We start from the raw sequence: 23,843 nt of genomic DNA on the forward strand, positions 1-23,843 counted from the left end.
TCACTTCAGCTTGCATTCCACTGTCCAGCCCAAGACAGGTTTCACTTGCATCCATACCTCTTTTATCTGACTAGAAACGCAAACTTTTTTTTTTTTTTTCTAAATGTAAAAACACTGGTAAAATGCTTGTAAAAATGTAAAAACACATGAAAAATATTCCTAAATCATGTAGTACATAAACAAGTGCCTTCCCTTATGACTCTGTTATGTCCTGTGTTTTGTGCTGTGTGGAGACATCATGCTGTTTCACGTATGAGTTAAAGAAGTATGACACTGAAACGCTGTTTGGTTTGAGTACCAATGTATGTTTACAAACCAGAAATGTGAGAAATGTTTTTAACTTGGAATGGCCAGAACTTCAAATATATATACATGTACAATTGAAATAAGGTAATTCAGCTTCCACTTTCATCCTGAGTCTCATTACTAACACCGATTGTAATTAAATGTTTCAAATGGTTCAAAATACACTGCCTGGCCAAAAAAAAAAAAAAAAAAAGTCGCACAATCTAATATTTTGTTGCATTCATCCTGGCATTGTTTCAACAACCTTATGCAACTTATGCATTCATTTTTGGCTGAGATCTTGTATTGAGGACAGGAGAGTCTAACCACTCCGTAAAGTCTTCTCCAGCACATCCCAAAGACTTTCAATGGGGTTAAGGTCAGGACTCTGTGGTGGCCAATTCATGTGTGAAAATGATTCCTCATGCTCCCTGAACAACTCTTTCATTTTCATCCTGAATCTTAGCATTTTCATCCTGGAATATGCCTGTGCCGTCAGGGAAGAAAAAGGCCATTAACGGCATAACCTGGTCATTCAGTACGTTCAGGTGCTCAGCTGACTTCATTTTATTGCCACACAATGAGGCTGAGCCTAGACCTGACCAGCTGATGCAACCCCACATCATAACACTGCCTCCAGAGGCTTGTACAGTAGGCGCTATGCATTTCCCTTCTTACCCTGATACACCCATTGCTTTGGAATAGGGTAAATCTGACCTTTTTCCATTGCTCCACATTCCAGTCTTTATGCTCCCTAGCAAATTGAAGTCATTTTTTCAGATTAGTCTCACTGACAAATGGCTTTCTTGTGGCCACACAGCTGTTTAGTCCATATCCTGTAAGTTCTCATCACATTGTGGGTGTGGAAATGCTTTTACTTTCACTATTAAACATAGCTGTGAGATCTCCTGTCGATTTTTTTACGATGTGACATCACCAAGCGTTTTAAACATCTCCGATCACGATCATTCAAGATTTTTTTCCGACTACATTTCTGCTGTAAAGTTGACGGTTCACTACTATCCTTCCAGGCTTTAATAATGCACTGGACAGTTCATAACCCAGTTCCAGTGATTTCAGCAATCTCCTTAGTGGTTTTCTTTGCTTGATGCAGGCCAACAATTTATCCCTCAGTAACATCTTTTCCACGACCACGGGATACGTAATCTACTATGTTTGTTTAAGAAATGAGAAGCTACACACTGCATCAGTTAAGGTTAAAAGAATTGTTACCATCTGAAACATATTAATCACTACAGTAATGATCCAATCATAGGCTCTTAAGTATTTGCTTATTTAGACCTTTTTTTTGGCCAGGCAGTGTATGTGTACAATTGAAATAAGGTAATTCAGCTTCCACTTTCATCCTGAGTATCATTACTAAAACTGATTATAATTAAATGTTTCAAATGGTTCAAAATATTTTACCAAATTGTCTTGTCTTGAGATAAAGCAAAATATAGTATACAATATAAGTGCATTAAATACAGCTTATTTACGAATACTTTACACACTTATACAGCCCAGTTGTCAGTATGAGCAACACTTTACTTTTTGATCACTATTAAATTATCCTCACAGCCTGTAGCATGCCAGCAAAATGACACATTCTTTCCTTCACCAGTCTTCAGTTTTTCACCAAACTGTTTGTTCCTGGTAGTTCTGGAGAATCATGACAGTGCAGGAACCTCAGTGGAATTGAGTCACGGCTTTACAGCATGCTTCAGACTAGTGCTGTCTTTTGTGTTGCTTTGCATGTCCACCAACACGAGTGTGTTCTTTTGGTGGTTCTCGATGATTTCAGAGACAGTTTTGAATCGCTAAAAGAGAGGAGGCAAGGAGAGATTTCAGTAAATGCTGAAAATAATGGAAGCAAAACAAAAGAACTTTTACGATTCTTCGTTAAGAAGCACAAAAAGCCACCAAAACATGAGGAAATGAACTAAAAAGAAGCTGTATTGTGGGCATTTGAAATTGGTCACACCATGATTACATGATTACGATTACAACCTTTCATAAATTCTGAAATTGAGAAAATGTAAAAAAAAATGTTTTTCTTTACCTCTTCTCTGTTCTTCTGCTTGCCCAGGGCGTACTGTTTGGTGCTGGGAATATAGCGCACTGGGATGTTGTAAACCCGTCCATTGTAGAATACAACTAAAGTGTAGGGCTGCAGGGCGTCCACTCCTGAGCTCTTCCTCACCAGGTAAGAACCATCCTGATGAACAACAGACGACACCAAAGCAGAATGAAAGGACGTCTTCACTGCTTGTCACACTGTATGTGATGTAACATGCTTAATATACTTTTTAACCCTTATGTCCTGTTGTAGTTAAAATGATCTATTTTTAGATCATTTAAAAAAAAAAAGAGATTTGTCCAACATATAACAGCAAAAATGTCAAGTTTGCTTCCAGTTGTGAATTTTAAGATTTTTTGGACATTTTCTGTCTCTAACTTTCATACTTCCACAACACGTACAAAGAAGCGGTTAGTTATTGATCCTTTATGCTTTAATCACAACTCCATTACCTACTCAGACATGCTCATATCTTTCAGATTCATTGTTTTCAAATAGGAATTAAATCATGTATGGTTGGAAAGCTTATTTTTAAAAACAATGCCATGTAGTCCATGTATAGTCATTTCCTTAGATGACAATGTCATGCTGAAAGATGAATTGTTTCCTGGTATTCTGCTGGTTGCTGACATTATCAGCTATTTTCTTAAAATGCCTCATGAGCGAAATCATTTTTGAACAGAAATACACATAATTTCATACACTGGTTCATAGATCTTAAAGCCAGTGGCATAGGGATTTTCTTAATATCTTGAATCGTTTTGACTTTTATTAACATTTTGTCAATAAACCAAATTAAGTATGTCATACTTTTAAAATACTTGCACTGAAAAGACAATATTTTTGATCAGTGCATGAAATCCATTAGTTGAAAATGGCTTTTTTTTTTGTAATAAGCACATTGGTGCATATTTAATAGACTTGTATCCCATTTTCATTTTTAAATAAGATGTTCTACAGCACAGAGCTGCCTTCATTGATTTGAAGGTTGTGGATTAATTATCTATAACAGCATGGCTCTGACAGTAGTGCTAGCTGTAAATCAGATGACAGGTTTATATTAATGTGTGTGTCTATAATATGTTGTCGTTTCTTTTGCAGCAACTCATTCGCAGAGACTTGTATGGTGGACGCGCCACATAGTCTAAGTCTAATAATAAACTGATTAAAAAATGTGCTGGTATTTAACAAAAATACATTTAATCATTGCTATGGGAAAGCTTTGTGTTAGGAGATGTCTATTTAACATTTATGGAAGGAGTCTCCAGTGTCAGCATTTGCTAACTGTATGTTTTCCACCAAACTATTAACTTAAAGAGGGAGAAAAAAAGAGATGCTGGTCAGGGAACGACTGTTTATAGCCATTTATTCCTATAAATGGTTAAAAAGCACAAAGTTGTGTTAATTAATACATTAAAAATTGTAATCGTTTACAAATCGGTGTGGTATGAAAGGACCAAAACACTTCAGGATGTGCTGTTGTTGGAAAATAATTAACTTCAGGATGGTCTCAATAACTCATGCTGCATCGCACCACCCCATTGTGGATTATTTTCCTATAACAGCACAGCCTGATTGTGAATTATTCCATACATAAATTAGAAAATTGTATAGCAAACAATTGTTGTATTGGTGTAACTTGAAACAGCTGAAGTTTCATTCTTTATATGAGTAAAGAAAAACATTAGCCTTAATGTGTTTGACTCTAAAGACCACGAATAATATGAAATAAAAGAAAAAGAAAGAAATGATGACAATATTCCATGACAGTTGCTAAAAATACATGTTATTTTTGCTAATAACTAATATGAATCTATATTTCACACAATCTATATTTAACATAGATGTAACATATTACCATAAAATAAAAGTGCTGAAAAAAGGTGCTAAAAAGTGATCAGTAGGTAATTAACACAAGTTAACATAGAGCGTCACATATTGGCAATGTGTGTGATAGACAGCATACCTTGGCTGATCGGATGAGTGCGTCCTCTGCTGTTTTACGGTCACAGGTACTGGCGTACCAGGGCTTCTTATACACACCAGCCTCCTGTGAGTGAAGAGGAACAGTTACTAGGTGATGTGGGTTTCTTAGTCAGAATTACAGCAAACGCAGGTACAGTAGCTTAGTGTAAACTTGCATTTCTGCTTTCCTACTTAATAATTAGTTTAGCTATAGCGCATCATTTCTATACCATGTGACTTTAAAAACACCACATCCAAAGCAAGGTGAACTTCTCTGGAAACACTATAATGAGCAAAGTGATAGATGAACCAATTAAAGGAAGGGTTAATATTGTAGGCTGTCATTAGGAAGAAGTTCATGCAGACATGTTTTTCACCTCCTCTTGCTGCCTAGTGGCACTGTCCTCCTGAGATAAGCTTCCTCTCCCTGGTGGAGATTCTGCACAAACACATAACGGACAAATTACCAAGAGAACCAATCGAAAAAACTGGAACAGAGAGAGAGTGAGTGTGCGTGTGCGTGTGTGTGTGTGTGTGTGTGTGTGTGTGTGTGCGCGCGCGTGTGTGTGTGCGGAGGTGGTGGGGGTGTTTGGGTGTGACAAAATCTATTTTAGAACCACTTACTCTGGCAGAGGTTGTCACGCGGCAGAGACCTGCTGAAGTCATCATAAATGAAAAAGGATTGCAATCAGTTACTACATGTAGTGAATATTTGCTGGATTTGACAAAAGTTCTTGGTCTGTGGTCACTCACTTTACAAGATGAAATCCTGTAGTGGGTGGAGAGACCACAGCGAGAGCTGGATCCCGAGCTGTAGAGCATCACATATAACAATGTCAAGGTCGAGGTCAATGAACTCCGCGTTTTCACTTGGAGCAAAAGGGCATTACAAGATTTACTCTCAGAAATTTTACTCTACTTTGCATACACATCATCCTCTTCTTTTGAAGGTCCAGTTTGTAATGTTTCAAAGTGTTTCTGGACCTGTAATAATCCTATCATTTCAAGGATTCCTTAGAAAAATATGATTCATCATATTTCCATGCTTTCTAACTTGTTTTTATTGGGCTAGTTTTTCTTGTTTAGGGCATTTCTTTAATTTTTTTCTGGGCCAGAAACTGGATGAACCCTTAACCATAGCAGGGCTGCTCAGCAACCCCATGCCCTTTTCTTTTTTTAAGCAACTCATGAAATATGCAGTTTCAACAGAAGGTCTGGTGTTGGTTGGGGGCGTGTTTTTTTTTTTTTTTCAGTTTTGTTTTTGCAATATAACAACAGAGCAACAAGTATAGCAAAGACCTCTAAAAGTGACAACCACTCCTTTATTATTATTATTATTATTATTATTCCCGTAATGCACTATTTGCTACTGGTTTTTTTTCTTTATAATATACCACATAATAGTATATTATGATGATGATTATGATGCAAGCCTAGCCAAATATCAAAAAGTCTAGAAGTGAAATACAATATGCTGTTTGGATTGTCGTTATAATATTACTGCTCATTAAACTAGAAAACACATGACTATAGGATTATCTACACTACTGCCAGAGTATGAATGAGAGCAATATTCAGAGATATTTCCATGATCATAGTTATTTTTACCTTCGTGGTCTCTAGATGGAATGCTTGGCTTCTGAAAATCGAGAAATATAATTACAAAATGTAATAACATTACACATATAATGGTTAAAAAAACAACTAAACCAACATGCCTGATTTCAGATTTCAGATTTACATACCTGGAAAACTAGTGGTTTTGGATTCTTCCTAATAAACATGGACACATTTTTAGATACAGTTTTGTGTTGCATATGTGTAACATTATTCCCTCTAATTGTACAGACATAATGTTGTTGTAACTTACACATCTCTTGGCAGAGGGACAGGGATAGATGGCCATCTGTTTTCTACAGTCTTCTTCTCCTGCTCTTCTGTCAAACCTGAGAGAGAAAAGCTTGGTGTTAGGGAGACATTAAGGCCATGATATCAGTAGTCTGTTTGAGAGACGTATAAATTATTATATTTGTTTATTTTAAAAATGGCTAGAGACAGTAATGACAGATGAAACTTGGAGTCCAAATATTAATTCATTAATAGCTATATACGATGTTCTACTCGTAGTTATATGCTTTTTAATAAGACGATCTAAAATATTGGTAATTAAGACACATTTCCAATGTATATTTATATCTATCTATCTATCTATCTATATATATTTATATATATATATATATATATATATATATATATATATATATATATATATATATATTGTTGGGTACTCACTGTCATCGTCGATACAAATTTCATAGTCATCCTCATCCTCTGGCTCCTGTAAAATCACATAACACAACATCACTGTGATCACTGGTGTGCGTCATGTATTTAATATTTACACACATAGCAAAGATTTCTGTTCTTCTTGTATTTTAGCCTTCTTTTCCTTAGTAAACAATCAGTAATACTTACTGGACAGATAACCTGCTTCTTAATGTTAATTCTGCAAATATAAAAAATATGAAAGTATTATACAAAGTATTATTGATTTACCTTAAAATCGTAATGAATGCATTTTCAGTTCTCTTGCAGCCATACATTGTGACAGTTTTACCTTCTCTATGTTTGTGTTTTGGTTGATATAGATAAGACACATTGCTTGGAAAATTATGATATAGGTGTTTATTTTCTAGTAAAATCTTCGAACGTAATTCTAGAAGTAATCTTACATAGTCTTGGCGACTGGATTTGTTATTTAATCATGAGGACTGATCATCTTTCTGGCCCCATATTTAAACCAACAGTTATGACAATCACCAAATGGTCATATTAGACTGAATCTGATTTCATGAAAATGTACAAATCTGAAGGTGGAAGGATGAAGTGGTTTAAATTTGTTCACTGTCACATGAATGAAGTGGTGAGACTAATTGGAGATTAGTAACTAATTAGGCTCCATGTCTTAGCTTAAGTAGATATAGAAGGGAATGGATTTTTATGTCTGGTTTCTATACACTGGAAGGCAGTTAGATTCTGGTAAAACACCCACCCTATTTATTTCAGACACTTAACGTTAAACAAGAGTCCTTTCTGCAGAGAGTCTTCTTCAGATGTCTTTAACATTATAATGCCAGAAAACTTATATAGTATCATTTTAAGACTACACAATACAGTACAAAGATATGTTTAAGTTCAAAGCTCATCTCTTATTACATTATTCATTTTTATACCACAGCACTGTTGAATTCTGATGATTAATTTTCCATAACAGCAGCTCAGACAGCAGTTCTGGCTGCAAGGCAAATCACAGGTTTATATTAATGTGCTCAGTTTAATACGTTCTTGTTTCTATAGTAACAGCTCATTCACAGGGACTTGTATGCTGGATGCTCCAAATAATCTAAACCTAATAATAAATATGTTGTTATTTAATAGAGAAAAACATACAATTATTGACATGCTGAAGCTTTCCATGAAGAGACATTTATTTAACATTTCAGGAAAGCGTCTCAGGGGTCAGTGCTTAAATGTCAGTAAGTTTTCTGGCACAGTGGTGTTTTCAGGACAGAAGGCTTTGCGATTTCTTTGTAACATGACAAGCTTGTTTTATTAGCCTCACGAGAGAGAAAAAGAGGCTGGTGAGGGAAAGACAGGGAGTTATGTTAAGTAATAACAGGAACTAATTTGTTGGATGGACATTGAACAAAATTATATGACGTTCATTAATAAATACAAAAAAAATCTGAATTACTAGCGACTTGCTGTTGTATAAGAGGAATACAACACCTCGGGTAGGTAACGGGAACATCACTGATTACTTTCCTATAACAGCATGTCCTGCATTGTTCTATTCCTTATTTATATTCATTTTTGCTAAAGTTTATGAAGGGTGCCAATAATTGTAGAGTTGAATATAGTTGACTGGTGGCGTTGCAGACCTCCCTCTGTTTGGAGATGCTTGTTCCTGTTTAATATAGATCACCTATTTTACTCCTATTTCAAACCAGTTGTCTTATTTGTCCAGAATGTGTACACTGTGGACCAGTTGAGCAGTTGTTCTTCAGGAGCAGGTAAAGAGCTAAGCCCTGACCTGAGGCCTCCTGTGATGGTACATGAAGTGCTTGTTTTGTTTTGCCAGTGTACAAATATGTGCATTCACTTCTCTGAACTGTTATATTACTTGGCTTGTATTTTGTGTTGCCTTTTTTGGGTGTAAGATTTTCTATCTGGGTGTGTTCCTGGGTTTGACATACATTATTATTTACATATTTACTGATGATCCTGAGCTATTCCTGACTCATACAGGGTAACAATATTCTGTTTAATCAGTTCTTCCTCCTCCGTTGTTGGTCTAGACTTCCTGTTGGACCTTGTTACTGTTTTGACGCAGACCAAATTTGGGTAAGACAAACACTGCAAGGACATTTTTATCACATGATGACACACTAGGCAAGAGAGCATTACTATGTTTGAACTCATGGCTGTGCAATGGGATTACCTGTTTCCCCCATTCTGTTCTAAGGCCAGGTTAACCAAACTGTTTTTTTTTTTTTTAACCACAACTAGTCCAAAAAGAACGCCAGATCAACAACCATAGTGGATAAACATAGTAAACAATCAACAAATCTTATTCTATATACTGTATGTTGTCCCAATACCAGTAGTCAGAGTATCTCTGAAGGATCTCCAGGAAAATGCTGTGTTCTGGTGTATTTCAAGCCCAGCAATAATTCTAACAGAAACTTTTAGTCCTAAAAGACCAGACACCAAACCACACATGAAGCAACTAAACATACATTCAGTCCAGGACAGGAAGGAATCTACAGACTTACACTTGGTAAATAAAACTTCATAAGCAAATGTCCCCAACATAGCACAGTTATATAGTAGACATAACAAGTTTAATTAAAATGTCTCTGTCACCCTCTGGTGGCTGTCTGCACTCCAATGTTTAACCTCCATCTTTGTTAGTGAATAGAACAAACAGCAAAATTGCATTTCAGTTTAAACAGTCAGCGTGTAAACAGTTTTTTCTGGTCAGTTTCTAAGGTTCCTTTTTGTTAATTTTCTCACATTGGTCATTTTTTTTAGGTAAAAACCTACCATATAGGTCACTTTATAGATATACAGTTAATGACTGAAGTCTAGCTTTTATGTACAATTTGTCAGCTATCTATAAAAACACATCAGATCAGATATTATTTGTGTTTTCTGTTAGTATATCTTTTCTTTTAGTATTCCCTGAACAGCAGTGAAATGGATATGGCAGTGTGTACTGTGCTGCTAGGAGTGTATTAGATGCAACAGTAATGCTGGGGTTTTTAAGCTGATTGGCCATTAGATAGACCTGCTTCACTGGTGCACATTGAAGGTGTACACTTCTAGAGACTTTAACTCATCTTTTTTTCATGCACAGTCTGCGTTTATCATCCTCTACCTCTTTATCAGTCAGTTTCTGAACATATGGCGACTGCTGGATGGATATTTTTGGTGGAACTGTTGCTCCAGCAACACTACCTGATACATTATTACCAGCACCACACACACACACACACACACACACACACACACACACACACACACACACACACACACACACACTATTACATGTAACTATTGTGGAATATAGGGAATGAGAATAGTCCACCATTTAAAATATCTAGTGTTGATTAGGTCATATTACACCTAAAATGGTGATTAATACAGGTGCATTTAGGTCAAGACTTGCTAAAATGGCCAGTAAGTATTAAATACAAGGGAACTGGTCACTTATCTCCCTATATGTCAAAATATTCTTATTCACAATCAAAGCATTTCATAGAATATACAGTATATTAGGATATAGTACATACTATGATGTTAGATATTAGGATGTAGTTCATGGGGTGATTCACTGGTATAAGGTGAGCTGATAGACAGTACCTGTGCATGAGGTATATACTTTAAAAAAGGACATTACTGCATTCATGTAATACAGTGTGCCTCCTCAGCCACTGGCCACACGTTTACATAAGTTTCATCAGATGTTTTACCTGTAGCTTGCCAGAGCTGTATTTTTATGGCTCATTTCATTTTGGAAGATTCCTGTATAAATGAATTTAATCACCATGCATGCTTCTGGGGACGCCTCGACAACAAGAGCGAGCAGATTTCCGTGGTCACATTTACCTAACTCCTGTTTCTACAATGCATCTGATTTCAGAGTTTTGCATGGGTTCCTCTGGGCTCCCCAGTTTCCACCCAAAAACTGCTAGGTTGCTTGACTAAGCTAAATTGCCCCTAGATGTGAATGCGTTTGTAAATGTGTGTCTGTCTGTGTGTGTGTGTGTGTGCATGGAGCCCTGTGATGGACTGCTTTCCCATTTGAGGTGTATTCCCACCTCACACCCAGTCTTTTTCAAGATACGTAGGCTCCACTGCGACCCTGACCAAGATAAAGCAGTTACTGAAGATGAATAAATGAATGAATCTGGCTTCAACAGTACCTACTGCTCAAACTCTAGTACCAATTTTCCTGTACTGTGCATGCAGGAACATGATGGCTGGTTAATGTTTGACCAACTATAATTCATTTAGCCAGATTGTGGCTTCATAGTTGCTCAGTGTTAGTCAGCAGCATCATGTTTGTCCCAGCACAGGACAGTAAAATTCTTAGGTCAGGATTTTTCTGCCTACACCTGAAAGTAAGTAAGGACGGAAAACACACTATTGAGGACAACAATGGTTTTAAAACTGGTCTGAAAGAGGCGTACAGGAGGCCAGATTTGCCACTCTTATTTAAGACATGTTTACCGGTGTTTTCACTGCCTCTGTAACAAAGTAATCTCATTTCACAGATGTGATTACACACAGTTCACCATATCTGAAAACCTTCACCATGTCTACTAGTAATCACTAGTGAAAACATGATCTTATTTGTAATAAATTACACATGTACTTTGCTGCTTTAAAATATATAATACATTTTGTTACTTCTCTATAAAGTCAAAAACTAATTCAAACAAGATGATATAACTCACATTGTGTGGACACACAAGTCAGATATGTTCCCTGCTATTAACAGTGTAATACCTGGGACTTGGTTTAGGGGGCAGCTGTAGTGCAGGGGGGTGTAGCTTTGGGCTGCACCTGCGGACCAGAAAGAGGAACCGTTACAGATATTTTGGAAAAATAGTACACAAAAATATTGATGAAGTTACTTATTTCCTGCATATTTTTCTTGTATAAAAAGTGCTAGTTTTAACAGGTGCTACGACATGGAACAAACGAATTTTGTCAGAAGTGTGGACTGAGAAGGACACCAAAAATAACATGTGGAAATGAAAGTCAAAATTCTCAAAATGGAGAAATATAAATTTCTCAGCTCTCAATGAAAATGGCTATCCGGTTTCATTTCTCTCCCAGCACAATAGTGTGTAGCTCAAAGGCAGTCATAGACTCACCTGCTGATGGATGGAGAATTATCCTTTAAACAAAGAAAAGCCAAAGTTATATATATCATTTAGTAAATCAGTAAATGGGAATTTAAAATCATTATTTAAAGTTGATCTCTGCTTAAATGGAGCAGATAAGACACAATATTTAAACCTCACCTGGTCAGGAATCTCATAGACATCTGAAAACAATAGGGAAAAACATTAGTCTGGTGCTGTACTCATAAAATAACCTTCCTTTCTGTAACTTAGCCCTGTCATAAATATTACAAAATCTTCTGACTGCAATCGTTTGAGCTGATTGTGGGTAACATTTCTTCTAGTTTCACAAGCTTATGTTACCGTGTACTGTATCATCAAGAAGAATATGCCAGTAAACACATATGTAGTTGATCAATATAATCAGATCATTGCACCATTATAGTTGAATCAGTATTCTTGCTCAACGGCTTTGATTTATGAACTATTAGTAACTGTGTTAGTCATGTAACAGCCATATTTAGTAGAATATCACTAAAACCTAAAGCTTGTAAATGACAAGGTGTTTTTTTTTTTTTTTTTTTTTTTTTGCCATAGTACATATATTGATATAGTACATCATTTATTGTTTATTGTTCAGTAACCCTTGTATTGCTCAGTAACCTCTTTGTCTTATTATTTCCGTAATTGGTATTTATATATTCATACAATTATGTGCATTCTATTACTATTATACTAATTATACTGATATTAGAAAAGTGGCATAAAATCAACAGAAAATTGTTAATTGTTTGCATTGTTGACAGTTTAAGTGCCAGACAAAAGTGTTCGACATACCTAAGGCAACCTGCTGTTTAACCTCAAATGAGTTTAAACGATATCACAATTTTTATTGTTTTAATTTGTCCACTTTAATTTTTAAGGGCAGTAATGACTATATTTGATGGAGTTATATATAGTGCCTCCATTTCACTGTGCCGAATGTAATTAGAAGAATTAAAATATTCCTTGTTGTACATTTTAGTACTTGGTTGAAAATCCTATGCAGTCTATAAATGTCTGAGGTCTGCAGTCTTTAGCCCTTAAGAACACCCACTAGTTACTCCATAAAAAACTCCACAATGTTGCTATGTGCTTTTGGCCATTTTTATTTCTCCAGTGTGTTTTTGTTCTAATGAATGTTGAGGCATTTGGTTGGATAACAACATATAATTTGCTCATGAGAATTTCAGAATCCACATTTCTGCTGATACATCATCAATAAACGCAAGTAAATCAGTTCCACTGGCACCCAAATGAGCAGCTCTGCTGGACACGGTTTTATCCCCACTATCCTCCTCAGTCTCGCACAAATTGACTTTATGTAAATTTATGTAGTCCCTTGTAGTTCTGTGTTTATCTTGTGTAGCACCTTGGTCCTGGAGAAACATTCTTTTGTTTCACTATGTACTAACTGGCTGTAGCTGGCTGTATTGTTGAAATGACAATAAACTCCACTTGACTTGACTTGAGTTGATGTTCAACTTATCTTTTCGCAAGACTTTGTACGATAATGGTTTAGCAATCATCTGGTCTTCCTATTCATAATGATTAGCAGTGGTTTTTGGTAAATCCTCTGAGGTCATGCTGGTTTATGATTCTCTTTATGCTGATTATGACACAGTTGTAACTACAACTTGGAGTGTGTTATTGACCTTCACAACAGTTTATAACCTGATTGAACCGGCTACTGTAATCTAATGTCATCTAACAGGTCGGTTGCCAGTGCTAAGCACAGTAGTGCAGTCTTGCGTCTTAACAATGTACCAAACAGTTGATTTCAACAGAGTTAATGTTTTGGTTAGGTATTTTGGTTGGTTTAATCCAATTTTTAGCTCCATTATCACTTGTTTTACTGAAACTGACACTTCTTGAGAGAAGAACAACATCAGATGCTACATAAACATTTTGTTAGCTTTCTTGTGTATGATCAAATGATGCACAAACACAGAGCTGGTCAAAAACTACTGAACAATAAATTATATTTAGATTCTTTAGATTTTTACAAGTTACTGGATTATAAATAATAGCATACCTGGACTGTATGAGCGTCCTGATTGCATTCCTTGGTGATCTATAGGAAAAAAAAAAATCCCAACAATGTTTATTGAAGTTGAAAGATTTGAGAAACTTCAGCATAATATAATTCTAGGCAGAATGCTGAGCCATTATAAGTAACCTGGCTATTAAATCAGTGAATCCACAGCAGTGAATTGCACCAAACAGAGCGCATGTCCAGCACCAATGTCCAGCACAGTCTAATCCCGTGCAGTGGGGAAATAAATCATTTGTTATTATGTGAAGGAAGTGGAAAATACTCAGTATTCACTCCCATTCCCATGGTTTAGAGGGAATTCTCTAACAATAGTTGTGTCTGGAACTTAAATGTTCTGTATTTTTAAAGATTACTGTACGAAAGTGTACTTTGATTGCTTCTGCTGGCTTAGATGTAACATTTTAGTTTTTTTAATCTTATTTGCAGGACCTTTCTCAGAAGGGTCAATATAGTTATCGTCTGTGTCATCCTCAGGATCAATATAGTCCTCCTGCAAAGAAACAAATAAGGAATTAGGCATAGTTTCCAGGACAAGTTAATATTCAGAATTGTATTTAAGATACATACAAAAAAAATCTGCTGTGGCACAATTAAAGGGGATGACCATTTCAGGATCAAGTGTAGTTTGACAGTGTATGAACAACGAAGTGAACAGCAATATCTTTACTTACATCATACTTTTCTGCTTGTTTAGGCTTCTCTGGAATTCGAGGTTTGGTTGGTAAGAAGGGCTTCTTCGGTTTAGTCTGTGTTTGTGGACCAGGACGTGTGTCTGTTAAAAAGAATCGACAGAAGAAACAGGAAGTTCAAGTTTTTATTAGATTTCACTGACTACATGCAGATGTTGGGGCAGTTTGTGATACGGCAGCGTTTGTATGATGATGTTCTGATGTCAAACCGCTGACTGAATATCCATGTACATGTTGGAATACAGCAACCCAGGCTTCCACAAGAGGAACAAGTGTATCCTGTCTGTATGAGCTGTGGTCATGGTACATGCACTGTATTTAGCATCAGATTTGTAAATTTAAAATTAACCAGAATATTAGCCAGATTAATATTCACCCAAAAAGTACACTTTTGTCCATGTATATTGTTCCATTAACTGCGTACTGCTATCAGGATGCCTTTTTTGATCCTGAGATTGGGTTACTGTTTGTGTGAAATTTCATAATGTTGGTTAATTCCAAGTTGTCCAGTTTCCACCCACATCCCAAAGTACATTAAATACAATTTATACAGTCCATATATACTGAAAAAAAACATCTGCCATACCTACTTATTAAATTAACAACATAACAAAAAATGTAATTACTTGGTATGTCTTGATGAGAGACTAACTTTAATACAAAATGAACTGATGTAACTTCTGGTGTAATGGTTTAATGACTTGAATTGATATTTCATTTGCATGTTCTCTTACACAGATATTTTGTTAAAGACACAGGCAAACTGTCATCATGTAGTTTGGGATCATAATGATAAAAAGATGAAACGTACCCAGGTAATCTCCTCCAGTGTATTTGATCACTCGGGGAGGAGTGAAGACTCTCTCACAAGGGGGAGGCTCATAGCTGTAATCACCCTGTGGTTCTTCATACAGGTCATTGTCCTGCAATAAGGAATTAGTCAAGCATCATCTGTATAGCAGAGATGCGGAAAAAAAGGGAAGGGATACTCACAAATTCTGAATCGGATGATTCCTCAGTGTCCTGGTTATCACCTGAAAAAAGATAAAAGGACCATGTAAAGAGCTCATCATCCTTTTCCTTCAGTGGACTTTAGATTAGCAGTTAATTCATAGTGATTAGTATATTTTTGCTTGGCCGTTTTAGCATTCTGGGAGCATACATAATCACAATTCATCAACTTTAATAAAAAGGTAAAAGGGACTTACCAGGGTAGTCTCTTGCAGGTACTTTTGGAGGTCCTTTGTTTTTTAGTCTGAAACAGAAAACAGCCAAGCAGAGCGCATTAAAGCTTCATGTCTCTTCATGCATGAACTTGTAAGCCACAATTTCATTTTTGGAAATGAATTTCGAAAGGAAATAAATTGAACACTATTAACTTTAACACATTTAATATGCCACTATTATATCAAACACCTAAAAAGGAATTGGACTCCCTTTATCATCAGAACAACTTTTTTCAGACCTTGTGTGAGTGCTGGTAATTCCTGAATTCTGTGTAGTTGGCCAAGAAAATATATTTGGCAAGAAAAATAGCTTTCTCTGTTTGGGGGTAGAAAGAGATGGAAATCTACTTTGCTTCAGAATTTCTTATATAGGTTTAATAATGTTTAGAATAAGTGATTTTGCAGCCTTTGAGTTTTTTTTCTTCCAAATGCCCATGAAACCATTCTTTAATTTGTTGACTCTTATTCACATTGAAAAATGGAAACATCATTAAGAAACAGTGTTTGCACTTGTACAATTGCCTCCAATTTCTTGGTCATTATGTGACTATGTGCAGCATGATTATTGGATCTAACCCCCTCTGGATGTTACCTGTCTGTAGAAGAAACATGTTGAAATTATGTTTCCCCTGAATGGTGACTGGGTTATAAACTGCGGACTTGCTATTGCCTGAATGTTATATATGACCAGTCTGCCATTGTGCTCTTGGGTAGATGGTGCTGCTCTTCATGTAAAGCTGTATGTGATTCCAGTTCAGACATTGTTAGACAGCCAAAAGCCAAATTGCTGTCGTATGGATCAATAAAGCCTCATTTAGTCTAATCACTACCATGAGAAACCTGCTTGTGCCATTATGTTTAACAGCTGACTATGAGCATTGCATGTAGAAGCTATTCTTAAGCCTTCCCCAAACATAAACACAGTTGGTTGTAGGGAAAAGGGTAAAAGATGACTAATCAGACCTTAATTCTTTTTTCCATTCCTCAGAGCTCCTGGTTTTGCACTCTTTACACCTGGTTCTTGTGTGTTTATACCTTGAATACAAGCTCCAACTCCAAATCACAGCCCTACCATAAATTCCATCTTTATAATGCTCAGCTGATACAGGTTGTGTTTTAGGTCACAGAGGTTCTAATTTAATGTTGCGACCATTTTGAAAAGATACTGTGCTAGATGTTAGCCAGCTATCTCGCTTTAATTTCTGTTCACATCCCATGCTGGATCATTGCAGCTTCACATTCCTAAGTGCCATCACTGAAATGGATAAAATGGCAGACAACATGCATATCAATGACATTTTTAGGTGATACAGTTTCTCCCCATTATTCCCCCTCCCTGTCCCACAAAGCTCCCCCGTTGCTTGGATTTTTGCATTACGCCACTTGTTAATGTTACCTACTTTACACACAATGCTGTTTGGCAACCCGCTAATAGTGGTGCAAGTGGGATTTAGCCCTCATTTCATCTCTAACTAATGAAAGCGATGCAGCAGCACTTTAATCCTTTAGTCTATCCAGCTCTCTCATTCCAAATCAGATTCCAAAGCACTAATACCACCATATCTGTATCTGTATTGAGATTTTAACCTGAAGTCGGTGTGGCCTAAACCTTGGGTCCTGGCGTTCATGTAGATGTTTCTTTGACATGTACCACCTTCCTAAGCATTGTTGCACACCAAGTACACCCCTTCATGGCAACGGTATTCCCTAATGGCAGTGGCCTCTTTCAGCTGGATAATGCACCCTACCACACTGCAAAAACTGTTCAGTAATGGTTTCAGGAACATGACAAAGAGTTCAAGGTGTTGACTCGGCCTCCAAATTCCCTAGATCTGAATCCAATCGAGCATCTGTGGGATGTGCTGGACAAAAAAGTCCAATCCATAGAGGCCACACCTTGCAACTTACAGGACTTACAGGATCTGCTGCTAACGTCTTGGTGCCAGATACCACAGCACACCTTCAGACGTCTAACAGCTAAAAGTCCATGCCTCAAGGGGTCAGAGCTGTTTTGGCAGCACAAGGGGAACCTACCAGGTGGTTTTAATGTTATGACTGATTGGTGTAAACACATTTCGTGTGTTTCAGGGTGGAGTTTTCCTTCAAGATGTGGTTTTCGTTGTTAAAACCGGTAGAAAAATACTTTGACATCAGTGGAATTTGATTCAGGCAGGATCTCCTTGCACTGATGAGGAGCACAGTATGTGTCTGGTTTCCTTTAACGAAGACACAACCTGCATGCCACTTCTAAACTCCCAAACATGATGGTATGTTCTGGAAGGTGCCTATAAGTTAGATCAATTGGGACATTGGTGTACTTGAATAAAGCATGTTTGGTTCGTACACTCACAGCAGTTGCGCAGAACATTACATTAAAAAGCAAGGTTTAAATGAGTAGGAGTTCCCTTAACTGTCTGCCATTTCCCGTTCTAATACACAGCAAAGCAACAAAAAGAGAAGTGTAGCAAATTTGTAGCAAACACACGGCAATCACAGTGAAAATATGACTGATGTAATTCCCTTACAACAGCAGATCTGACATTTTTCTTATAAAATATTTCTAATAGTTAATAAGCAGTGTTTGGATGAGTTATAAGTGAATGTTGTATTCATTTCCACAAAGACTTCATCCTTTCTCATGGAAGAATAAAGAAGTTGTGCCGACTAACCCGCCCATAGTGCATAGTTCAGCACTTCTCCTAGCAGACCAACAAAACCAACAAGGACATGTGACTGGGGCAGAAATAAAGCATGTGGCAGCCTCGGAAAACCCTTCACATGATCAAATTTGGAGATTTTCTATTACATATACAGTTTTTTTTAATAGAACTGTATCTCTTTTGCATATACAGCACTTGAGACTGACCTAAGCCTGTAAAAAGTCTGTGAAGGGCGGTAAACAATAATAGACTATATAAAGTCAATATTTGGTGAGACAGCCTCAGGTACATCCAATGAAGGCAAAACCCAGCCTTCATTATGTTTTTTTGTCTGAAAAGTGGTCTGTTGCATAATATGTTGCTTTCTTTACTGACATACAAACATATTTCAGTAACATTAGATTTTTTGTTAGAAAAGTAATGTTTGGAAATATGAAACGTTTTTGTACTGACTCAGTAATGCAGAAGTCATAAAATAAACATTTAAGACAAAATTTGGACTGAAAAAAAACAATGCCTAAAGTTTGGTTACCTCCAAAAGTAAAAATGAAAAAAAAAAAAAAAAAAAAAACATCCACATCAGTCTATGTCTCATCACCATTTAAACATGAGCCTCATCATCGTCTCTTCACTTGACTGATCAGTGTCTGCGCTTACATCAGTGGGGAAATAATCACCGATTAATTCAGTCGGGTCTATTCTGTTGGCTAAATTTCATTTTTATAAACATTTTAAAACTTTATCGGTACACAGTATCTAAGCACTCTTCTATGTTTTGATGATGACGTGGTGGCACAGGAGCATCTCCGACATTTTGACGGTCTGTTTCTGATTACAAACTGAACTGATTATGCTTATGTCACTTTCATATTGCATGTCTCACATTGAGAGATTCAAGGCACGAGGAAATCACATAGCTAGTGAGATTTTAGATTATAGCTAGTTTTAGCTCTTTCGGCAGACTGACTGCATTTAGTGCTACATTTGTTAAACTGGCCAAATAAAAACATTTCTACAATGTTTTGGTAAAATATATTTCTGTTTTCTGAAAGTAGAGCCACGTACATAATATCAGCGTAAGCAAATCTATGAACCTGGCAGTGTATAGAATATAACTAATGAAAACTACAGACATGCTTAATTACAAACAGTCAGTAGTACAGCTGAAAGTGCAACACTTGGACTTCGTCATACCTGTCTATTGTATTTCTGCCAGTTTTGAGAATATTGGCCGTTTGTTCAGTTTGGAACCTGAAAGAAATGACCAAAAACAACACTACATCATATCATTACTTTTTCTCATTCCTTCCTAGTTCAGTTTTAGCAAAAATGTTCCCCTACTACTAATAGACCACAGCTGAATGCTACGTTACGTTTCTGTTCATGCAACCATGGTTCCTGTTGGGACCAGGCTGATAGAGGAACTGATACAGATCTCACTACAGATGTTTCCCTCTATTTTTATAGCACTTTGTAAAAGCTATTAAATTTGTTTTTCAATTGCTTTCATTAACCAACAAATGGTTTCACACTGTTTCATCTCCTCAAATACAGCATGTAAAACAGCTTTATATTAAACATGGATATGGATTTAAATCTAAAAATATCTAAATATAAAAAGGAAATGTGTTATGTTTGTTGTAGAGCAATTGCGAACTTACCGTTTTAATCGATTGAAAATGCTATCGTCGTTCTTTTTGATGTCCTGAACTATTTTTTGGATTTGCCTGGAACACAAATGAAAACAGTTAGATTAAACTGAGTCGTCGTTTGCATATCTAACGCGTATACACAGCACAAATGTCTGGACTATAGTGTAAGATAGAAAAGTCTATCTGCAGCACGAGGGGGACAAAGCATGTAGTAATATGAAGCAGGTATACCATCTCATATTATTTGGAATAGTAGAGTATTTCTCTTTGGGCATAACGTGGTGAAATTCATATTAATTCTGTTTTAGTGAGTGAATGTTAAAGTAAAAAGTAAAAAGAATTATATCAATATAATTCATTTCACAGTTTCAATGTGATGGACACAAGAAAGGTATATAAACCACACTTGGAACAATGTTTAAAAAAAAGGCTCATGCACCTCATATACTTCTACACTTTCCACACACCTACTTACAAGCTTTAGATTAGGCAATTTTTAAAATGCAAAGCACACTCTTTTCACATTACGTGGGTGTTAAAAGCAGAGCACATTGACTCATGGCTGTCTGAAAGTGTTATTTGTGAACATCAGTTTGTTACCCTGAGTGTTTATGAGTGTGTATGTATGGGAGTGGTAGTGGAGATGAGAGAGTGAGCGAATTGAGACGTATAATTAATGAAATTATAGTTTTGCTTAGTCTGCCATCTCCCATCCCGCATACTCACACACTCACTAACTGAAATATAAAGTAATAAAGAAAGATTCCTCAAAACAGACATTCAACTGCATTTCAAAAGAATGTGTTTAAACCATAGGAGCTTACAACACACTCGCTGAGAGAGAATTTGTTTTGACACCACTGTTTTCGGAAAGTGAAATCTTTCACCAAGAGCCAAATCGCACAAACACATGGCCAATCAAACTTCAACACTTCAACTCTCAAAGTGAGTTACAGGTGTGGAGAAATCTCTTAAATCCTTTTAGCAGTGCTGGCTTTACTTACACACCAATCGGTAGCTCTTAGCTCTGAATCAACAAACGATCATTTAGAATATTTCAAGTTGAATAAATGAATGTAAATTTCAATAAACTAAAGGTGTTCCAAGTTCCCAATGTGTAATACCAGGAAATAAATTAAACACAAAAACAAGTTACAGTTTACCTGCACCTAGGCTACGATGACCTTCACAGATTTAGTTTTAACTTTTAGCTAACCTAATATAAAGAATGTTTTTTCCCCTTAAACTAACAGTGAACAATGTATGAGAATAAGACAAAAAACAAAACAAAACAAAACAAAAAACAAATCAAAAAACCATCTTTCTTACCGGAGTTTCTCACTAGCCGGAACAGTGATCTTGCTCAGTTTCTCCATGCTGTGTGAGAGAATGAGGATGTGTGTGTTCTCTAAACTAACGCTATGAGGGACTTGGCAAAAAGCCACGAGTTAGACATCTGACTAATGTAGTGGGGCTTTCTTTCTATCTTTTAGTCTTTTTTTTGCTTTTTTCCTTCTTTATTTTCTTTTTCCTTCCTTCCTTCCTTCCTTCCTTCTTTCTTTTTTACATTTTACTACTCTTATATTTTATTAAAAATATAAATAGACTGCGAGTTGCTTTTATAATAAAATTAGAATGATGACCATGATTATATCATATATAGACATATATACGACTCACATAAATGCGCCTGGAGGGCAATGGGATTTTCGAACCCATTTCGGTCCATCAGTGAGCACGCACAAGTGCCTCTTAACACAGACACAGGTTTAACACACTGTTTTCCTGATTTAAAATGGAGCCTGTCCCATTTCTGTCCTGCATGGTTTCATGGATGATCACCTTTTTCCAACATAAATGGGCTTCTTCGTCTGAATGCTATCAAAATACAAATTTCATCCCTAACAAATAAAAAAGAAACAACTCAGCTGTGGCTGCTAAAGGACAATAGGCTCTGTCCGTACAACACTTCCACATTCACCTTTATTGGCAATTTCATTTCTGGTTAGCAAACAACACTGATTTGTTAACAATAGCTCTGTACATACGTTGTTTGCAAGACCTCCCCTAAATAGCTGTAAACGACGTCCACCACATTGTGAAGGTATGCGCTATGGCTTCTTCAGGCGAGAAAGAAAAGGTGTTCAAGATATCAAGTTATACTGACAGTTTCGAAGATAGGTGTTCTGTTACAATGCTAGCACAAAGCTAGGATTAAGTAAGAAATCGGGGTAGTGTCACGCAGCCCAATGCAGAGTGGAGTTACTGCTACCACCTCAAAGGTGAATATTTTCCTATAACAGCATACCTCAAAGTGTTTTAGTTCTCTTATACCATAGCAATTTGCCAATGATTGCTAATTTACTAAAGAATGACATATACTTTTTTTATCAGATGTTGTGGAACTTCTGTGAAACAGCTTGGTTCCTGTGGTGACTACAGGAGTAAACAGTTGTTACCTCATTTTCTCTTGAAGTGAAAAATGCAAAAAAAAAAAAAAAAAAAAAACAGAAACCAGATCACACCCTCCTTAGACTTTCCCAAAAAATCTATCAGAAATTCTATCAGAAAATCAGAAAATCTAAGGAAACAGCTTTGCCTCTGACTGTAGCTGAAAAGCTTCGTCATATCAACAGTTACATGTTTTTCTTGATTAAAAATTTTTCAATCTGTTTACTATGTAATATTATTTGGAATGGACACCATACAAGTCCCTCTAAAACAGTTGTTACAATAGAAACATTAATGAAGTATAGCTGCAAGCAGAGATTGGTGGGCCCAAGCACCAAGAGTGCAGCTGTGTTTCATGAGCCAGCACTGGATGTTATTATGCCACATCACTGGACATACAGTGGGGTCTAAAAGTCTGAGACAGCATTGAAAATCTGTCATCTTTTTTTTTCATTTAAAATTGAAAATAAACAGAATGTTTTAGTATTTTTAAATATTTAAAGCAAAGAAAGTAAATGTTCAATATTTAGGATATTTAATATTCAAGATTCTGCACTATTTCTAGGTCCCTAATTAAATATAATTTGTGATATTGACCATGTTAACTGCTTTATATAAAAGGTCAGATTTTCCTCATCACTAATCCCTTCTACTGAAGCATGTGTTCAGATGACATTCCCATGGAGTTGATCTAAAATGGATCATAAGTTTTTGCACAAACTTGTGGAGTCCGTGCCAGCTCGAGTGCACACTGTCATTAAAGCAAAACGGGGACACACCAAATACTAAGAAACTGAAATTCATGTAAATATTTCAAAGATTCTACTTTTCACTCAAATTGTTGTCATTAATTTGTAATGAATCTTCTTGTATTAAATTAGAAACGAATGCAGTATAGAGGTATTTTCACCCCATTGTACATGTGAAATTTGAGCTAAATCACATGACCTACAGTGGAATTATACCACACTTTTTGTTTGAGCATCATCACAATTTAAGTTAATCACAATTAATTTAATTAATTTAATTTATCGCCTTGCCATGGGAACATCATTCAATAGATCAACATTGCCTTTGCAATATTGCATCATGGACATCTTGACATCATATTGACCAAATCTGGTACGAGTCTGAGTAACCTTCTAGGAGGACTATTAAAAGGTTTAGTGTATAAGCCACACTTCCTGTTGCTAGCTGGTGGCACTATGACAATAAGGCACCATCAGCATGTTCATTGAATATGTCAACTTTGGGTCACATTGCAGATCTACAGTGGAATTATGCCACACTTTCTGTTTGCATGGGATGACATTTATTGCCTCACC

The 23,843-nt window shown here is 36.4% G+C and overlaps 1 protein-coding gene across 5 annotated transcripts in view; it reads right to left on the reverse strand.

Annotated features, from left to right (window-relative positions):
- Positions 1-310: 310 nt before the first annotated feature.
- blnk (B cell linker) overlaps positions 311-23,843 on the reverse strand; it is a 40,924-nt gene continuing 17,391 nt past the window's right edge. Inside the window, exons 1-23 of one of the 5 annotated variants that reach the window (XM_026943251.3) lie at positions 21,397-21,525; positions 20,077-20,142; positions 19,610-19,666; positions 15,738-15,784; positions 15,523-15,563; positions 15,341-15,452; positions 14,512-14,612; positions 14,270-14,330; positions 13,820-13,858; positions 11,926-11,948; positions 11,776-11,798; positions 11,405-11,461; positions 6,806-6,836; positions 6,623-6,668; positions 6,201-6,276; positions 6,076-6,103; positions 5,939-5,969; positions 5,084-5,141; positions 4,955-4,986; positions 4,708-4,769; positions 4,332-4,415; positions 2,348-2,503; positions 315-2,105 (exon numbers count right to left, since the gene is read on the reverse strand). In XM_026943251.3, coding sequence (XP_026799052.3) covers positions 1,989-2,105; positions 2,348-2,503; positions 4,332-4,415; positions 4,708-4,769; positions 4,955-4,986; positions 5,084-5,141; positions 5,939-5,969; positions 6,076-6,103; positions 6,201-6,276; positions 6,623-6,668; positions 6,806-6,836; positions 11,405-11,461; positions 11,776-11,798; positions 11,926-11,948; positions 13,820-13,858; positions 14,270-14,330; positions 14,512-14,612; positions 15,341-15,452; positions 15,523-15,563; positions 15,738-15,784; positions 19,610-19,666; positions 20,077-20,142; positions 21,397-21,443 — 1,395 coding nt within the window. In that variant the 5' untranslated portion in view covers positions 21,444-21,525 and the 3' untranslated portion in view covers positions 315-1,988. Of the gene's footprint in view, positions 2,106-2,347; positions 2,504-4,331; positions 4,416-4,707; positions 4,770-4,954; positions 4,987-5,083; positions 5,142-5,938; positions 5,970-6,075; positions 6,104-6,200; positions 6,277-6,622; positions 6,669-6,805; positions 6,837-11,404; positions 11,462-11,775; positions 11,799-11,925; positions 11,949-13,819; positions 13,859-14,269; positions 14,331-14,511; positions 14,613-15,340; positions 15,453-15,522; positions 15,564-15,737; positions 15,785-19,609; positions 19,667-20,076; positions 20,143-21,396; positions 21,539-23,843 lie in introns of those variants that run through there. The other 4 variants (XM_026943236.3, XM_026943228.3, XM_026943258.3 and 1 more) reach the window with 4 other exon arrangements.

The sequence above is a fragment of the Pangasianodon hypophthalmus genome, chromosome 3, assembly GCF_027358585.1.
Source record: "Pangasianodon hypophthalmus isolate fPanHyp1 chromosome 3, fPanHyp1.pri, whole genome shotgun sequence".
Classification (NCBI taxonomy): Eukaryota; Metazoa; Chordata; class Actinopteri; order Siluriformes; family Pangasiidae; genus Pangasianodon; species Pangasianodon hypophthalmus.